This window comes from Pygocentrus nattereri, chromosome 5 (genome assembly GCF_015220715.1).
Source record: "Pygocentrus nattereri isolate fPygNat1 chromosome 5, fPygNat1.pri, whole genome shotgun sequence".
NCBI lineage: Eukaryota > Metazoa > Chordata > Actinopteri > Characiformes > Serrasalmidae > Pygocentrus > Pygocentrus nattereri.
Window position 1 is genome coordinate 31,530,920 of NC_051215.1, and position 19,954 is coordinate 31,550,873.

General features: G+C 39.4%; 3 protein-coding genes across 6 annotated transcripts in view; 1 reads left to right on the forward strand and 2 right to left on the reverse strand.

The window, feature by feature from the left end:
* desi2 (desumoylating isopeptidase 2) overlaps window positions 1-9,298 on the forward strand; it is a 14,805-nt gene extending 5,507 nt beyond the window's left edge. For both annotated transcript variants that reach the window (XM_017690541.2, XM_017690538.2), the window contains exons 3-6: window positions 6,966-7,038; window positions 7,168-7,261; window positions 7,369-7,510; window positions 8,249-9,298. In XM_017690541.2, coding sequence (XP_017546030.1) covers window positions 6,966-7,038; window positions 7,168-7,261; window positions 7,369-7,510; window positions 8,249-8,497 — 558 coding nt within the window. In that variant the 3' untranslated portion in view covers window positions 8,498-9,298. The remainder of the gene's footprint in view (window positions 1-6,965; window positions 7,039-7,167; window positions 7,262-7,368; window positions 7,511-8,248) is intronic.
* A 431-nt stretch (window positions 9,299-9,729) lies between these two features.
* On the reverse strand, window positions 9,730-11,537 carry si:ch211-132e22.4. Its single transcript, XM_017690537.2, has one exon. The coding sequence runs from the start codon at window positions 10,824-10,826 to the stop codon at window positions 9,942-9,944; it is 885 nt and encodes a 294-aa protein (XP_017546026.1). The 5' UTR covers window positions 10,827-11,537; the 3' UTR covers window positions 9,730-9,941.
* Window positions 11,538-11,602: 65 nt separating this feature from the next.
* dctn1b (dynactin 1b) overlaps window positions 11,603-19,954 on the reverse strand; it is a 52,200-nt gene continuing 43,848 nt past the window's right edge. The window contains exons 24-31 of one of the 3 annotated variants that reach the window (XM_017690535.2): window positions 18,978-19,120; window positions 18,457-18,626; window positions 18,233-18,244; window positions 16,280-16,401; window positions 15,313-15,499; window positions 15,144-15,217; window positions 13,749-13,838; window positions 11,603-13,648 (exon numbers count right to left, since the gene is read on the reverse strand). In XM_017690535.2, coding sequence (XP_017546024.1) covers window positions 13,511-13,648; window positions 13,749-13,838; window positions 15,144-15,217; window positions 15,313-15,499; window positions 16,280-16,401; window positions 18,233-18,244; window positions 18,457-18,626; window positions 18,978-19,120 — 936 coding nt within the window. In that variant the 3' untranslated portion in view covers window positions 11,603-13,510. The remainder of the gene's footprint in view (window positions 13,649-13,748; window positions 13,839-15,143; window positions 15,218-15,312; window positions 15,500-16,279; window positions 16,402-18,232; window positions 18,245-18,456; window positions 18,627-18,977; window positions 19,121-19,954) is intronic. The other 2 variants (XM_037538875.1, XM_017690536.2) reach the window with 2 other exon arrangements.

Here is a 19,954-nt window from a genome sequence, read left to right on the forward strand (position 1 = left end):
GACAAGCCAATGTGAGGGCTCTAGCTCAGAGAAGAGAAGGAAGAGCTTGTATGCTAAGTAAGAAAAATGAATTGTACTTCGATTCGTCTTGATTCATGTGATGGTCCGGCTAAAATGAGTATATTCCGCAGTTCGAGTCAACTTTAGACCAGTGTGTCTCCAACTGTTTGCGTGTTTACTTGATAAGCAGAACAATATGTTTATGCTGACATGACAGAAGCTGCACTGATGGGGATTCACTGGCTGGATCATAAAGCCTCTCCAGCGCACTGAATTGGCCAGGCTCCATAAAGGAGTCTCTGAACGGTCACTTACACCATGAAACACAGAGCCTTCATTTTAAACTTATTTTTCAGCATCGTGTTTCACACAAAGCCTGTCCAGGACTCCACACAAACAGTGTTTGTTTGTCACCATCTATTAACTCAGTCCTAATCCTGGGGACAGTTTCACAGAGCAGGATTCTGTCAGTTAACAGCAACATCCTGTGGGTCCATTAGACATGTCCAGTGCTTTTTGTGGGGTTTTTTTTACCCCCAGTGTTGGCTTAAGTGGTCTGATTAAGACGTTATGGATGTGCCAACACTGGTACAGTAGACCAATGCTGATATACACTGTTTTTCATGCACGTCTCTTAATGCCGATACATAAGCGTTTATAAAATGTTTAAATCGGGAGCCTAATTACTACACACTAATCTAACATATTCTTCTTTAGGTTTGCAAATGCAGTAAAATGAATTAAACATTGTGCATTTAAGGAGTACAATACATACATGGTCAAATATCAGTTTGAAATAACTGCCAAATCTAAATCTGTCTGATGGTGATAATGAACTTATTAGACAGTTATCTACCAAAACCCTTATGATGTGGATATGATCATGCATCTGGGTAAAAAAAAATCTTGGTTCATTGTGTAACCGACTGGGTTTACTGGAGCTTTACCACCTGTGTTCAGTATACAAGCTAATGTATGCATTGGTTCGCTGTAGTACAGCCTATAAACAGTACATGCTTTTACAACCCTCAGGCTGATTTCACACTTAGAACCAAAAAATCTAATAAATTATTGCATTACTGCACCTCATAATTGGTGCCCAACAAGTGTAAAGTAGCCCTTTATATGGACTACACAAGAGCTTCTGTACTGGCTTTGTGACCCAGAGCTTTTTTTCTGTAGTCTATTTTTGCTCCACCATCTAACCTTTGCTCTCCAGTTTCTAAAAGACATGACAGTGGGGGAGTTGTTTCTTTGGCCAAAACATGCTCTTGAGAATCATATCCTATGTGAAACCATACGGTGTGTAAACTATCAGGCAGTATAAAGCCATCTCAGTTTGTTTCATTCAGATCTTTAGGTTTCCACATCAGGATCACTGTGAGGTACTGTGAGCTCTAGTCACACACCAGTGTCCAAATTGCCCTCATTACCCAGGAAGTCAGTCAAGTGACAAAGAAATAAGGTTTGAATGAATCAAACGGAGATGGCTTCACACATCCCACTAGTTGATTCATTCAGACCTTTGAGTTTCAACATCAAGATGACTGTGAAGTATTTTGCGTGCGCACACACACACGTTTTGCTGCCCTGAGATGGAAAAAAAATCATAGCCCTGCCACTGTTTACATGCGTTGTGCCAGAAGAGATGTCGTCCAGCTTGCCCTCGTTACCTAGCAAGTCAATGCAGTGACAAAGAAATAAGGTTAATGAGCCGTCAATCCGCTGTGTTTGTTGATAAAAATGAATGAAGATAGATAAGAAATGATAGTATGTTAAGACATTCTCAGTGCGTTCACCCATTCATTGGTAGGTGTTGGACGTCATTTGTAATTTCAACTGATTCATCATTTCCTATTAAATATGGACATATACCTTTAAAAGTGGGGGTGTCATTATTTGGCCTTTAAAAAAAAAAAAAACAAAGGGCTTTGTCAGAGGATCATTGCTGCTTTTGGACTAATAAGGCAGATGCAGGGCAAACTGCCAAGAAGCAGATACTCAGTGCTAATGATTTCTAGGATCAAAGAAGAGAGTATATATCCACAGAGCCCCTAAGGTGATATTTTTTTTTCTTTTTCTTTTTTCTTGGTGTGACCATTGAATAGACATATTGAGGCCATAAGTTAAAGTTTCTTATGGGAACATGGCCTGAATGTGTCAATTTTAGGCCTCAATACATTCATTTGTGTCCACAATATATTAGTTTGTGTCCATGTGTGACTTAACTTGTTGCCTCAGTGTATTAATTTGTGGCTTTGATATATCAATTTATAATCACACCTTATTAAATGAAGATTACTTTGTTAAACTGAGGTGCTCCATAGACATCCCCCTTTTGTGTGAGTGTTTTATGTTATGTTTTTAATTACAATGCAAGTAGATATAAGGGAATACAGCCCGTGCTGCATATCTAATTTCAAACTTGGTCAAATCATTTATCAAACCTGGACTCTGTGCACCTTTATCCAGAAGAGTGTTCACCTCAAACGCTCAAAATGTAAGAAGACCGCGTCACTGTGAAAGTCACGAGGGTTGGAATCGTCTCAGTTTTCAGGGCTGCATCCTGCTAGAGATCGTTACAGTGTGCAGACTGTTACAGGTGCATAAACTGTAAAAAGTAGGACAGAGCAGAAGTAGATTTTATGTGTTTGAGGTTTGAACTGATGTAAATTTCCCAGTTTCTGGTTAAAGTTTACAATATGATGGATTGAATAAAACCTTAGAAGTATGGGTTGATAGACATTAATCCAGACTAGATATCATCAAATGTTGTGATAAAATTGTAAATTTTTATCACACTGCATTGAGTCAATATGGCTCAACACTGTATTTGATGCACTATATTCAGTACACCAATCAGTAAAGGCCAAGTGGAGTGACAGACTGTTGTATAATAGCTCTGGTCAGTCTTGAAAGTCTCAAATGGATCTCAAAACTACTTTACAGGAAAAAATTGTAAAATTAGGAAGTACTTTAAAGCAAGATCTCTGCAGTACCATCTGTCTCCCCCTGTACTAGGCAAAACTATGTGTTCATGTGTCTGTGCTGTCCCTAGTGTGGCAGTCATAGGCTGTTTTTGGCTGAAGAAGCTTATGCTGTTTTAGATTCTGTTACATTTGTGTTGCTTAAAGCTATTGGTCATTGAGGGCTTTAAAATATGGTCTACTAAAACTTAAAAAGTACAGTGTTGCAAAAATCTGACTTATTCATTCAATCTTCTTATTAGCAAGAAAGTTGTATCAACACCTTTAATCCAATAAAGCCGGTGCATCAGATGCCAGCAGCCCATTACAGCTACCGTGGCCTGCCTGGATCTCAGAGCTTTGTTCAGCACGTTAACAGTTTTACATCAGCTGAGACTGGGGTCTCATACTGTGCTTGTTACAAAGCATAAAACAAAGTAAAATAGGAAGTGAAAGTGAAAATTGCACACAAGCCAGCGCACCTGTTTTAAACCCTAATAAAATGGAGTTTATGATCCAAAAAGTACATCATTGTTGTAAAGCAAAAAGTCTATTTCTTGCTCTGGTACTTCAAATTGTAGTCTCTTCTAACAGGGTGACAATGTTACTTTTATTCTCGCTCTTATTTCATTCCTCTGCCTCAATCAATGTTCTTAATGATCCCAAGATATTTCAGCGAATTAAAAGGCTTTACAGAGAGTCCAGCTAGAGTACAGAAATGTAACTAGATAATTAACCTAATTTTACCAGCCTCGACAATATAATATTGCCCCCATTAAGCATTTAATGTGTATATTATTATATCTTTGTATATTAAAATGAGTAGAAGTGTGTTCTCTATATATTCTCTGTATTTTTACGTAGAATATCAGTAAAACATGATACTTGACCTTTTCTGAGTGCAAGTGTTCACGCAAACCCAGTATAGACTCCTCTCATAGGGGAGCCTTTTCATCATAGGAAATTTTGACAGAACATAATGTAAACTCAATAACATAACTCAAGTAACCAAAAAAAACCCCACATAACTCTTGTTGAGTTGAATAGACTGGTAGACAGTATCAAAAGCTTTCGATAAATCAATGAATAAAACAGTGCGATAACCTTTAGCATTCGAAAAGCATATATTTAAATAGCGTTGAATCTACATTACATGCACACTGATAACCTTTTTAGTAGATAATTAAAGTATGCCATAAAAAGGCTTGAAAAAAACAGCTTTTCTGTAGACAGGAATAAAGCAAAGTCTTAAAACTGAATTAAGCTTTAAACACACAGAGCCTCGAGTTAATGAAACAGTCATCCTTACAGTCTGGGTTCAAAAGTGTAATGATGTCTGCACAGCTTTACATGAATGAGAATATAGTTGGGAACCCTTTTAAAACGATGTTACTGAGGTGTTCTGTCTGCTTATAACTCCGCTCTAGGGAGGCCAATCCTTTGTTCTGTGATGAAGGATGTGTTTAATAAGATTTAAGGTAATTGAGGGCAAAGGGATAAGTGTCTCGTTTCACAGCTCCATTGCGAGGAGCCCTGACAGACCCACTAGCCGTCTGCTGTGAGCTCTTCCTCTGCACTTCTCACTTTTTGTGTTGGTTAGAAAAGATAAGTAGGTTGTTTCTTGATAAAGAATGTGGTCTCTAGACATGGCTTCAGATTTTTCATTGAGACTGAGTTTTCTGGATAGGCAGAAAGGCTGTCCAGGTCCAAGGTTATCAGATCCTTTGATTTGAGATGCATCTCTTTTCCTAGTATGCTTGTAGGATGTTTTCTTTGAAGGACGTTTCCTGTGACTGTAGTAAGAAAAGTGAAGAAAAGAGGACAAGCTGAGTCAGAAGGCAAGTCTGTGCTTGTGGAAGTCAAAAGCGTGTGGTCACTTTGAATGAGCTAATTTGATAGGAGTTGTCTTACTCACAATAGACTGTGTTCTGAAATGCAGATGATTCATTTGTATGTAACCTCTCTGATTTCATGATAAAATAATTTAAAACCAGAAACGTTTTTCCTGTGTTGACATTTTATCTACAGGCTTTGGTTTAATTTAGCTTGCTACAACAAAAGGCTTTTCTACTAATCTCAAGCCTGAAATAATAACGGTACATACCAAATCCATGATACAGACAAGTGACCACACAGCACAATACATGCTTCAGACAAAGGTCAGTTGTGTCTAGTGTGTAGAAGTAAATGCCATGAAACAGCGTGCAGAATAAAATAACAGTACAGCAAGAGCAGCATACTTCATAGGTAAGATCATCTTGAATCAGGAATTATGTTTGTTGTGCAACTAAAGTATGTAGTGCAAGTAGAGCCTGTTCCACTTCAGAAGCCGAGCTCCACATAATGGTTTTGTTTTTTTGTTCACGAGTGCTCTTACGGCAGACAAAGGGAACGGAACGGCATCACAATATGTAGACTGCTGCTCATGAGCAAGGACAAATGATGCTTGAAACAAACCTTTCCAAAATAACAGCTTTCTGCTCAAAAGACCATCCCCATATTTTTGTGCCAAGTATTAGGGTTTACATAATGCTCAGCAGCAAGAGGTGTGCGTGCTTTCAACGTGCTGAACAAACTGAGCTTATCGTCTTTGCCCCCCATGAAATAGAAATTCAGTGACTGCTTAAAATTACACAATTTTCAACTGCTTCAATGACAGTTGGGACTGTCTTCCAAAACTGGACACACCCACTTAGCAGGAGTTTAATGGACGGCTGTTTGTTTTAATTAGAGCCTTTTCTCATTTTTTGGTTGTTAAAACAACAATTGAACAAACATTTGTTAAATTGCCAAAAGTATTATGTACTCACCAGTAGATACAGTTGGAAATGAAGCTTCAAAAACAATTTTGAATTCATTGTTTTTGTGATGTCCCAAAAACAGTGGGGGATCTGGTTCCATTGACTTGCATTAAAAGTAAAGTGTTTTTTTCCTCCTCCTGTAAAGTTACCATTTTAGAGATATAAGGTTTTTCCCCCAACAACGGCACAGTACTGTTCAGCTTATCAGAATAAAAATCATGTACATATATTGGTATTTAAGATACCGTAGTAAAAGCAGTATGTTTAATTATAAAGGGTGAACAGTGTAACAAGTGTAACTGAAATACAGCTGTTTATTTTGTCCATAAATGCCTGCAATAGAGGTTGTAGGCTATGTAGTGCAATAGTATCATGTCAGTCACTCCTAACAGTAACACACTACATTCATTTAAGATGCCCAGTATTGCTTGTAGAACATGTCATGTTGCGGCAGTGTGAGAAGATGGGTTATACAGAGGCCTCCAGATGGTTGTATACAGAATTGGACCTGAGGGGCAGGTCTAAACTCTCATCCTCCCATGACCCACTCCTTATGGGTTTTTGGTAAATTGTCTAAATGCCACAGCAAAATAGGTCAACTGTCTCTGCTCATATCTTCTGAGTGGCTGCTTATTAAGGCCAGAGATCTGCACAATGGAAGAATTTCTAAAGCAGTTTTCTTCAAACAGGTTAATCTCTAAAGACGAAGACCATATCTTTTATTAAAAATATGTACTTATGATCAACTGTAAATGTTCACAAGTTTGTGGACATGTTCAGAATGTAAAACCAAATGAAACATACTGTATTAAACTTGCACTCTATGAAAGTGCTTTCTTGGTGGTTGCATGATGGCTAAGAAAAAAACTATCTGGGATTGCGAAGTTGTCCAGAAAACATCCAACTAAAATGGAAGTACTTTTGAGGGTGAGAAAGACAGCTAAATATGTTCCTGAATGTCCAGAATGACCCTCTGCACACTGACTTTGAAAGTCCCAAGGGTCAGTGCCTCAGAGGCACCTGAGCAGAACTAAGCATTCTTTTTTTCCCACAATCTGTTTATACTCTAAATGTTTATTCTCATTGTTTTTACCTTTTATAGCCAGCATAAAGCATTTCCATTTTTGGGGCAATGAAGAACTGAAATGATATAATTAATTACCTAAGTAAACGTAACAAATATCTTTGTTCTTTCCAGTACTGGATCAATGAGTTCACTACCTCTCTGGGTATTGGGGTCTTTCACTCAGGGATTGAAATTTATGGCAGAGGTAAGATTCTCTGACTGCTGCCATGTTTTGTTTACATACCCTTACACAGATTGACAGGCTAGACATCTATTGAATGCAAAAGCAACATTGTTATTCAGACTGTTTATGGATTCTTCTCTTTTTTCCCAGAATTTGCTTATGGGGGACATCCATATCCATTTTCAGGTATATTTGAGATAACACCTGGTGATGCCACAGAACTTGGGGAGACATTTAAGTTTAAGTGAGTTTTATAATTGAGTTGATATTTATATTTTGTATAAAAAAATTAAAAAAAAAAGGAAAGCCAGTAAACCCTCTTTTGTGATTTGTCTCTCCCTCCCGTTTCAGAGAAGCTATCGTTCTAGGGAGTACAGACTTCACAGAAGAGGATGTGGAGCGGATCATGGAAGAGTTGGGAAAGGAGTACAAGGGTAATGCATACCACCTCATGCACAAGAACTGCAATCATTTTTCCTCGGCACTGTCAGAGGTAAGGGTCAGTCCACATTTGGGAGCTTTAATAGAGTGGAAATGTGAACCATCTGGGGGGTTTAAGCACCAGTGTGAGAAGCATTGCTTTAGGGCCTGAGTCAATGCGTCATAAAAAGATCTCAAATTTGACCATGGTTAAAATTCTCCTTTAACATATTTACTCATTAAATAGTGCTTTTGAACAACATCTCAAAAGTTTTTAGTCTGGATAAATTTACCATACTGTGCCATTCTCGTGCTGTGCAGTGGTGATGAAGCAAGATGTTAGCCTCACTTGTTTAATCATAAAAGTCTTATTTATACATATATGATGTCACATAAAACTATATTTAGCCAAAACTTTTTTGCTGTTCTTAAAACTAATTTCCTGTATTGATTCACTGTTTATCCTGTCATCTTGTGAGTGTGGGCCTTGTGGACCTGAGTGGGTCTGACTCCAGCATGCCAAGTTAAAAAAATGAGGAAATATAGATAAAATCTGTTACAAATGGGAGGCAAGCTGTACGAAATTTAAACCCAACCCGAGCGTAACGTATTTGAGAAATAATGCCCAAACTTGACACAAGCATTCAAGTTCCGTTGGGTTTAAATGAATATTTCAATCTCTGATGCAGCTTAATCCCCAACCTTGTCGTTGTCTATTCTGTACAAATGCATACAATGATGACAGAAGACTTTACTGTAACAAAAAGGCAGGAATCTCATTTGGCATCTCTGTGGATTGTGTCTCTGGCAGATCCTGTGTGGTCGTGAGATCCCGCGCTGGGTGAACAGACTGGCCTACTTCAGCTCCTGTGTGCCCTTTCTGCAGAGCTGCCTGCCTAAGGAGTGGCTAACGCCAGCTGCACTGCAGTCCAGCGTGAGTCAGGAACTGCAGGGAGAGCTGGAGGAGGCCGAGGACGCCGCCGCCTCTGCCTCCACGCCTTCCTGCGCTGTGGCCCCCGCCCCCATGCCCAGGCCCACCAGACACCAGCCACGCCGATAGACCCTGCTGCCTTGACTGACAGGCCTCAGAGACTGGCCCTTTGCTGCCAAGAGAGCCCAGCCCTTCCAGTAACAAAACCTGCAGTACACCAGCAGTGTGGATAAGCCCTGCCGTATTGGTATGGGCCCTACCTTATTGGTTTTATTGTTTGTTTTTTGTTGTTTGTTTTTGTTCTGGGCCCAGAGAACTATCTGACTGCTTTACTGAAAAACACAAAGGTGGTTTGTCAGTGTTTGAAACATTTTTTCCTGACATTTGACGTTTTGTTTTGGATACTCAGGACAGAAAGACACTTTGTACAACGTTCCATTGAATCACCTTTTAGTTTTTTTCTTTCTCCTTTGGTAATGTTACTGTCATGCTTTTGCAACGCTGGATTTTCTCACTAGCCTTTCTTTCCTCCATCCCTGAAGAAAGGGCCTCCATGTATCTTTTTTCAGGGGGAGCTTTTGTTTACAACTTTGTGTTTCTGACCATGTATGTGTGTTCTGGTTACAGAAAAGCTGCCACCTGGGCCAAATTACCCCACTTTTGTAATGACACACATCCTATGTCTATCCACCTTGGTGATTGTGCCTAAAGATTTTTACTGTTACTTGCTCAAAGAGCTCTGCACTCTTTCTCTAGTTTACCTGTCAGTCTGCTCTGAGTAGCAGACTCCTTCGTACCCTGAAAAACCTACTTCAGATGATGGTTTTACACCTTTTAGGTTTTTAGAGTCTTCTATGTATTGGAGAAACTGTTTGTATTCCATTTTATGACTATTAAAAGACCTACAATTTTTCTGTTTTGAAAAATCAACTTGTTCTATACTGTATATGAAACTCTGGGCTGCTCTGTCAGAACAGTCTGCTGTTGGAATACATTAGACAAAGTTTGACAGAACCAGGGCCCAGCTGGTATCAGTTGGCTTTGAGTTGTAGCAACTCAAGGTTATATGGGTATTGGCCGAAAACTTGCTGATAATTAGTGCCATTTCTTAATCATTGTAACACAAGGATTCAGACTCGCACTCTCCTGATGATACTGCAGAACCCTGCACAGCAAATATAAGAGTTTCTATCATTTAGTTTGTCAGTTGTTAATTATACTTAATAAACATATCAGTCAGTAAAAGAACTGTTCAGCTTTAACATTTGGAGTGTCAAAGTACAGTGTCAAAATACAAACTGCAAAGTACAAAATCTAAAATGATATCAGCTGATATTAAAGTTTGTCAATTTTTAGCCCACTAAAATTGGTATTGCATTTGCCAATAATCAGATGCTGAAATCACCAAGTTACCAGAAGTGTTGCTGTTACTCCATGTCACAGGGCAAGATAAACCTTAATATGATTAAGAACCAACATCAGTTTTTTAATGTCTGTCAGCTGATTGATCAATGGTATGGTTTCATGAATAGGCCTATATCATGGTCCCTCTGCTGCTTCATGATGCATCTCTTCAGAGTCTAGTTACAATCTCAGAGACTGTTTCTACAGTGGGCGTCTCGTCCACTGGTTTGCGCCTCCTTTTACAGCAGGAGCACGCTTCTTTTAAATCCTTCACTTTCGTCAGAAAAAAGGAGAGGAACGGATCCACAAAGGGCCCGAAATTCAAGAATGTGTTAACGACCAGTCCCAAATACTGAGTGTAGCATTTGAGTGATAAAGCATTAAACAGTGTGTTTAAGACAAAAGGAAAATAGAGGAAGCTGTAGTTGAAGAAAAGCATGGCCTGCATACCCAGAATCCTTTTTCGCTCGTGAACGTGCACTGACCTTCTGGAACAATAAAGGGCCCTAAAGGTGTCCACTAAGAAGAAGGACAGAACAGCAAGTGGGAGCAGGAGAATGATGGAGAAACAGAGCATGTAGCCATTCAGAGCCAGCATGAGGATAGCAATGGGGGCTGCCCACATGGCCAAAGAAACTATGGCTGACTGTTTAACCTTGATGCAACAGGCAACGTGCTGTGAACAAGCCACCAACAGGTACCGTTCCTGTGCAACACACACCATGAACACGATGTTGGTGATGACGCCAAAGTAAAACACCAAGGAGGAAATGTCCCCCAGTGTGGAGGCCTGCGTAATGCTGTCTATAGGCTTATTTGGCTGTCCAAAGATGCTGAAGATGTCCGAGGCGAGCAGGCTGATGAGGTAGACGGGGGCAGCTTTGCCATTGCTGACCTGCTGGCTCATGAGATAAATTGAGAAGCAGACACCAGGCAGTCCGAGAGCAAAAGACACCCATCTAATAATCTTAATAGCGTCATTATTAATGGAGGTGACGTTGTCTTTGCCATTGCATACAGTTAGGTTTTGAATGAAATGTTCAATGATATCCATGTCTCACTGCAAACAAAGGAGTTTGTATATCCTGGAGAAGGCTGTATATGCTGAAATATCCAGGCAGCACCCGAGCTGATGCGCTTACATCCAAGCCCGTCCAGCATGGGAGAGTTTACAGGATCCATGAAGAAGTTTCCTCAGGCTCCATAGCAGTAGCACCTCACGCAGAGTGGGAAAAGTGTTTTCTCCTTTTGAAGGATCATGTTAAGCTTCTCACCTTGAAACGGAAAAGAGAGAACATTTGCTTGTTCAAATAATTTTGATTTTATCACTTCAGGTTTCTGTGGTGGAGAGATCCAATTGGCCCCGTTATTGCCTTCTTTGAATAATGTTCAACACACAATAAGAATGCAAATGCTTTGAGTCAGTTCTCTGTCTATAGGGTTCCTGAGCAATGAGGATAGAAGAACTCACTCCAGCTCCTCCCTTTCACTCTCTTGCTTTTTCTAATGCGCTCTACTAATGACAGCATATCCAACATGTCCAAAAGTTTGAAGAAACCTGCTCATTCATAGTCTCTTCTGAAGGGTATAATAATTGTTTGTTTCCCTGTTCATTGCAGTGACAGCTTCTTACTCTTCTGGGAGGGCTTTAGACTACACTACGATGTGAGAATTTAATTGCTTTCTGCCACAAAAGCATTTGTGACGTCTTTCCCATGGAAGTTATACAAGCTGTGGGTGTGCAATTAAATGGGTGCACCTTAAAGTAGCTGAATTCACCAATTAGAGGGAGTGTCTGGATATTTTGGACATGAATCATGAAATGAAAACTTTTCATTTCTAGCACAATTTATTGAATTTACTTCATTCAGATGTAATATGCCCAACACATTCTTCATCACTGTAAGCAACAAAATGCACTTTACACAATAAATAGGTTAATAACTTACACAACAGTCAGTAGCAAAGCGAACCACTGATTACTTAAGACCACTTGAATAATGACCTTTGAGCAAATACTGTATATGTTTGTCCTCCCCCAACTGCTCCCATAATGATCACTGACCTTACAAGTTGACCATCTTTATACTAGTCATGATCATCCCACATGCTGAGGCAAGTTTAGATTATACCCACAAGAAAAGGTTGGTTAAAAGGACATTATGGAGGGGGAACTCTCCACTTACAAAGCACAGTGAAGCACATTAAGCAGTTTTGGATTCCAGTAATTTGGTTTGAGTACAATCTTGCTTTTAGTCTTACTGTACCAGTCTCAGTCTCATCCTTCAGAGAATATATCAAATATTGGCCACATATTGAATTCATTAACATTTTGCATCAGCCTGTGTTTGTTAATACTGATGCCAATTTATCAGGCATTCCATTTCATCATTATGTCTCCTCTTGTAATGAAAATCAGTTGGTCAAGAATATATTAAAATGCTCAAAATGATGTAGGTAAGTCTGACTCATAATTAGTTCCAGCTAATGTAACCATTTGAGGCATGTGCAATGCTATTCAATCGTTTCTGACATCATGCAAAAGGACATAGAAAGTAAATGGAGAATGAACAACAGATGAGCCTTAAGAACAGAGGTACTTAGGCAAGCCTGCCCGTTTAATCAAGAAAGGTCCTAACAGCCTTGAAACTGCAAGCTTTTCTTCATTAATATTGAACCATTGATGTACCATGTATCAGGTTTGTTCAGCTGTCTTAGTTGTTCTCAAATAAACAGTGCAGTCATATGAATAATGTTGAATCCTTAAGATTATTAGCAGTTTATACTACACTATTACGGCTGCGTGTTTTCTTTGTCTTTAAATGTTGTAGTTGTGAAGTTTTTAATAAATTCATTCTGAAATATCTTAAAATTATGGTGTATAATATGATGTGATGCTGTAATAGTGCTGAGGAAGAGCATAGCGCCTTTTACGGTCACCTTCTAAAATATCAACAGATTTAAATGAAGCCCAAAACTATGTGTTTGACTGCATTCATTTGGCTACGTATGGAAGCTCATTCCTGTCAGAAAGGAAAAAAGTGGATGAATATGATCTGTTTCTGGCAGAAGCATCAAAACTTTCACTTACGTCAATTGATTTATGTGAAATTTTGAACTTGTATCTTGAAATGATTCTTTTCTCAGAAAATTAATGTAGTATCTCAGAAGTGTTTATTTTCTTGAAATAATGACAATAATAGCTATCTTTTCAGAATATTGACTTTCACAAGATTTTGAGGTGTTAATGAGTTAAGTTTCACAAAAGGGAGTAATTATTTAGGGATAATAAGTCATTATTACTGTAATAACTTTGACAGAATAAGTTATTATTTGAACACAGTAAGACAATATTGTGAGAAAATAAGTCATTATTTCAAGATAATAAAACAAAATTTGGCATACTTTTGCCAGAAACACAAAATGAGAAAAAGTGCAACCATTTTTTCTCTTCTGCTTCGCAGAAATGGAAACCTTTGCAAAAAAGACTAATTAAAATATCACATTTTAATTACAAATATAAAAAAAATTATTCAATTAAAAATGAAAATTAAATTATAAACAAATAAATAGATTTGTTTCATTGGCTGTGTAAATGCCAAGCCTAAGCGGAAAACTCTTAACTGAGACTGAGACACAGGCTTTGTTTCATTCTTGTCCTTTTGATAGCAGCGCTGAGATGCATCTAGTATAAGCAGGCCAGGTTTTTTGGGAAGTGTTGTGGGGGGAAGGCCATGTTTAGGTCTGCAGCAGGCGATGCACCCTCTGGAGCTGCGTCTGAGACAGCACAAGCTGATGAACTTGTTCCTGCCCCCGTGGACAGGGTACCATCACACGACCAACCAAAACCGCATCCCCCATCTTCTCCTCTTTAGCCTGAGAGAGGTGGAGAAATGTACAGATAGCAGGGATAAGCGACAGAGAGTCATCTGGTTCTGCTGGGGTCTATAATGAGGGAGCCGCTTCAATGTTTTACCTTTACGAAGGAGGAGCAGGGGAAAGTGGCGAAGTCAGAAGAGACCTTAGCGCCAGGCCGCTGAGACACCACATGCTCAGCAACCTCATCCTGAAGGAAAGACAAATGTTAATACAAATCATGTTAAAGGGCCCATATCCTACATTTTCCTTGTATTTTATTTTATTATTTTTTTAGATACTGAAAACAGTCATGCTTCATTTTAATCTAAACAGGATGTTTTGGTTGCTGCACTTTTAACAGATCTCTGTTGGCTAACCTGTAGCTCATTTAGAAAGCAGTTTGGGTTGAAACATGGGTTGAATGGGCCAAATTGCTATTAGTAGTTATCAGCTGAAGCAATGGCGCACTGCTAGACTGAAAGCTCGAAGCAGATAAAAGTGGATAGCAAAGGGCTGCTAAGCAGATTGCAAGGTCAAGAAAACGAGGCAGGACTCAGGATTGCGTGACTGGACTATCTTGTATGTTCAGAAATGATGAGTGCCAAATTAGCCATGATACACTGACAAAATTCACAGTAAACAAATTTCATTCTCTTAAATTAAGCTTAAGAGAATTTAATATTAAGAAATTAGTTTCACAAGTGTTTTTATTCTGCATTACCCCAACTATGTAAATATTCACCTGCATCCTTGCCCATGTCTGCCAACTGACATTATTGTTCAAGTCACTTTTTCTAGTATACACATACGCAGCTATAGCCTCACCATTTGCTTTAGGGCTTGTCTGTATGTGTGTAAATATGTACACTATTATGGCAAAAGTATCCAGGCATCCCTGCTAAATCCAGCTAAAGCACGCTTGGTTGACACAGGTGTTCAATTGCACACACAGCTTGTAAAGTCTTCATAGAAAAGCATTGCCAACACAATGGGACACTTTGGAGCAGCTGTCTATGAGCGTTACTTCACCATGCCAATGCCAAACATCGACTAATAAAGCCCCCCAGCACTGGGCTGAGGAGCACTGGAACTGCATTCGCTGGAGTAATGGAAACCTTTGGGATGAGCTAGAGTGGAGTTCTGTCTGTCTGTCTATCTACCATCTACCTATATCTTTCTGTCTTTTTTGAGAGGAGGACGGAGAGGTTTTGTATGTCATTTCTCAGCAATTTGAGTAGTTGATACGTCTACAGGATAAAATATCTGTCATTTCTCCAAGTTTATATAGAAATTGAGGGAGTTTTGGGTTTGGCAAAATACAGAAGGTTATTCACTCTAAAATCATTATGGGTCAGACTTTGCAGATTTGTACTGGATTAAAATCACAAATCTCAGTAATCACATAAATTACAAAGCCACTCCCAGTAATACTAATCTGCCTCAAATAGGGCTTCAGGCTGAGCTATTCACAACCTTCTGATGCTTTATGTAAGTGCTTTGATCACGGATTTACCTTCAGTCTATCCAAAGTGTCACTGAGAGACTGCAGCCTTGCGGTCTGCTCCAGGAGCTGGGCACTGGGGCTCACTATACACACAAACAGGAAACAGGAATGCATTACGATGAATTATGAATGTGACTGTGCAAATGCATAACCATCCGAGCCCATTATCATCACTAACCTGGTGATTTTCCAGTTATGTCCACCACTTTAACATTGGAACTCATCTGCAGCAGCGTTTCCAGCAGTTGGTCAGTTTTTCGGTAGAGGGCACTAGACAGAACCTCGGGCCTACAGCCCTCCCTCCAGCCAAGCTTAGACACGTTCAGTGGAGGCATGGAGGCTAACTGAGCACGCATCTTCTCTGCCTGTGGTACAGGAGCATTGACATGGAAAGAATGGGGGTTACTCTTTTCTATTCTAGAAGTAATGAAAGACTATTCTGTTTTGAAAGATGCAAAAACATTTACATACAGTGTCCTCTGCAAATATTGGCACCCCTAGTAATCATGAGCAAAATGAGCTGTAAAAACGTTACTTCTCTAATGTTAACATTTAAGGTATGATTGTCAGAAAAACTAAATCTGGTCATGAAAAAAATATTTTTCTTAAATCTATGTGTGTCACAATTGTTCGCACCCTTAGAAATTCTTAAGAGTGAAATCTAACTGAAGTACATTGCCTTCATATTTTATGTTTTAGAGTTCACCTGAGCAATTAGGAACATTTAAATGGTCAGCCATGACTTCCTGTTTCATGTGGTAATATATATGAGATGAAACACAGGCCTAATTTCCTTGTTGTTATGAGAAGGACCTGAGAACACAGCAATGATGTGTGACAAAAGGTTGTTGAACTGCACAAATCAGGAATGAACTACAAGAAAACAGCTAAACTATTGAAAATGTCCATTTCCACTGTCAGGTCAGTAATTAAGAAGTTTAAAACAGCTGCTGATGTTAAGACTGTGCCAGGAATAGAGTGTATGTCTACATTGGTCCCTCACACATTGAGGACATTTTGAGTGAAAAAAGAATCTCCAAGGTTCACAGATGTGGAATTGCAGACATTATCGAATTCCTACGACTGAGAGGAGGATTCGTGTGTATGAGTGCATGAATGAATGAGTGAGTGTAAGAGAAGGTGACCTTCAGGATGTTGTTTTCATTCTTCAGCCGCTTTATGCTGAGTCGCTGAGCTTCAATCTGCTGCGTCAACAATGGAGAATCTATCACCTGCACACCTCCAGCAGCACACACTCCTACAGCACCTGCACACACACAAACAGTCCAAATCATCACACTTCCATATCGACAGTATCTGAGCAAAAATATACAGTCATAAGCAAAATTTGGGTGCACCTAGTCAAATTACTTGTTTTGTTTATTTTGCAAGTGACAACAAGTTAATACATTCTCTACAGACACACGCTTCGGCACAGTTTTTCCAATATGTTAAACTGAGAAAATAAATGTGTGCTTTAAAAATCCCATATTTAAGTGTGTTCCCTGTAGAGGATGTGTTGGGCAAGTTTCACATAGAAAATGAACAAAACATACACTTAACACATCACATACACGAGTGATGGTAAAAGGGAGCAGGAGATTGACAGGCGGATTGGTGCTGGGTCAGCAGTGATGCGGGCTCTTTACCGGTCTGTTGTGGTGAAGAAAGAGCTGAGCCATAAGGCAAGGCTCTCGATTTACCGGTCAATCTATGTTCCCACCCTCACCCTGTTCATGAGCTTTGGGTAATGACCGAAAGAATGAGATTGCGAATACAAGCTGCCGAAATGAGTTTCCTCCACAGGTGTCTGGACTCTCCCTTAGAGATAGGGTGAGAAGTTCAGTCAGCTGTGAGGGACTCGGAGTAGAGCGTAGAGCCGCTGCTTCTCCACGTCGAGAGGAATCAGCTGAGGTTGTTCGGGCATCTGGTTAGGATGCCTCCTGGACGCCTCCCTCAGGAGGTGTCACAGGCAAGTCCAACTGGGAGGAGACCCCGGGGAAGACTCAGGACACACTGGCGTGACTATATCATCCAGCTGGCCTGGGAGCACCTTGGAATCCCCCCAGGGGAGCTAGTGGAATTGGCTGGGGAAAGGGAGGTCTGGGCCTCATTGCTTAGGATGCTGCCCCCGCAACCCGAACCCCAGAAAAGCGGAAGATAATGGATGGATGGATGGACACGTTTAATGCAGGTGTTCAAACTTTTGCAAAGTACAGTGCAAAAGTCTAAAGCACCAAAGCACATCATTTAAAGCTATTTATCTTGGCATGAAGTGTGTTTTTGCTTATACAAACATGATTACAATACATGCAAATATAAATGAATTAAAAAGTAACAAGAATTTCTTGATTTCAAAAATGTAAATCTCATTTTAAGAACAAAGTTTGGTTCCAGATATCACCTGAATATACTGTATATATACAGTTCTTTTCAAAGGTTTGGAATCAATGTCTCAACCAAATAAAACCAAACTGATTTCAGATAAATGTATGAAACAAACCACTGTGTAATTTCATTAATATTAATATTTGGAACGGCTCATATCTGAACAGTGATGATTCAGTATTGAGGTATATACAGTATATAATAACATTATATCCTTTAAACACCTGAAAATACATTTTGCTGTCCACATTACAAAATTTAAATCTACATTGTGTAAGTTACCAATGTTTAATCAAACAATACAAATTCTTAATATATAAACTGATTCCAAACATTTGAATGTTAGTGCGTGTATAGTCACTTTTTACATTAACAGAAGTTACAAAACATTTTCCTTCACATTTAAAGTTACTATTTCACCATTTTAGAGATACAGTGACAATATGGAGAAAGTGAAAGAGAGTGAGAGAGTGAGAGAGAGAGACATGCCATGTAAATAGCTGTTTGAGTACACTATTTCTAGAGAGTCATCCTTCACTGAAAAAGCCAACAGAGTCAGATCAGAAACTCAGGCAGCACAAAACAAGAGATTCCTATATGAGTCTGTACAGATAAGTACAAGTCTATTCTACACATAAAAGCCATGCAGACACAGAGCATCAGAGAGAGGAACAGAGATGTCACCAAACAGATGGATGTCAAAAATGTACCTTTCTGCTCCTCTGTAGGGGTAATAAAGAGAAACGAGGAGAGATATATTAGGTTTAGGTAAAGTGAAAGTGAATGATAAAAAGTGAGAAAGAAGGTGGCTGGGTAAGCTAAGTCATCGCAACCACACATGCTAGGGTGTCATCAGAGAATCTGATAAGAGTCTTTCTCACACATACTATATCAGCACACACTGGTGATTACACACGTCCCCATTCTCTCTCACCAGTTGTGATCCCGCCAGCCACAATGGATGCAATGCCAGAGGCAGGACTTCCTCTCAGCCCCTCGATGGTCATCTTAGACTGGCTGTTTATGCGCTGTCTAAGCTCTGTCTTCTCTGCCTCGAGTTGGTCTATGTCAGCTTGCAGAGCATCCATAGTCTCTTCAAACTCCCTACCACACACGCACATGTTAGCAAATTTGTGACAAATAGGGTAACATGAAATATTCGACCATGTATTTAACTGTGGTTATAAATTAATAAAAAGGCCTCAATTAACTGAAGACCCACTACACCAGGGGTGCACAACTCCAGTTCTGGAGGGCCGTTGTCCAATACAGTTTGGTCATTTACCTATTAAAACACACTTGATGACACATATGTGTTAATAGCAAGGTTTAGTTAGTGTGCTTACATGAGGAAACCGGCCTTCCAGGACTGGAATTGTGCACCCCTACACTACACATTGTTTAGGCCTTGTACAATATACTAATCTTCACTATGGTGCAATTTCACTCTTTTACTTCTCTTTCTTCTTCAGGAGTGCCTGAGTCTCATTTAGAACAGTCTGGATTTTCTCCACTCGTTCGTCAGCATCCTTCGACGCACTGTCCAGCTTCTTCTCCAGCAGACTCAGCCGCACATTGGCTTCACTTAGCTCTTCTCCCTGCAGTCAAAGACATTTAGGCATTTGGTTTGAAGAAAGTGAACATTGTATTACACTGATTTTCAAATAAATATGTACTTTTATGCATCCATCCTGGCCAATGTGTCAATATATTCTATGCAATCATAGAGTATTTTCATCATATTTGCTCTTATATTATTGAACGTGCAGTCTTATATCTATTTGGTGTTTGTGTCTATGAGGTCTGTGGTACATCTGTGTCATTTTCTGTGTCATGGTGACGCAGTATTGATTAAGCATAACCAATGATCATTTGTCTTTTTTTGTCTGTGAACTGATCCAAGTCACCAGCAGAATAGTTTTTTGCTTTGCAATGAAGAATCCACAACTATAAGTACAGTCTGTCTAATTTACATATAATTTGCATACAGCTTTAACTGCTTAGTCATCATCTGCTGGCCAAAACCTGTGGGTGTTCTCCTCCCACTTCGTTCTTTCTCTCTCTCTCTCTGTTTGCCTGTAGCTTCTCTTTATGTGCATTTGTGTATACATTTGATTGTGTTGGTTGATCTTTTCTGATCTATTTTTACTTTTCTAGTTAAGTCTTTCCATGTGAGGCTGTGTGCTCATGAAGATGTGTTGAAATTTTTTTTCAGGTTTTACTGTTGCCACCCATTTGTCTACTACTTATTTACATTATTACATTATTTTTCTTTTCATGCTTCTGCAACACTTAAAAGTGACTCATCTATTACATTTAAAATGCACTTAAAATACATGAGTCAGAAACACGGCCCATCATAAATACACAACTTGATGCAAAGTCATTCTGCATTACAGCAGGGACAAGTGTCATAACTATCACTACCCTCC

Coding starts and splice junctions, on each gene's coding strand:
- si:ch211-132e22.4 (XM_017690537.2), bottom strand. CDS start 10,826: ATGGATATCATTGAACATTTCATTCAAAACCTAACTGTATGCAATGGC.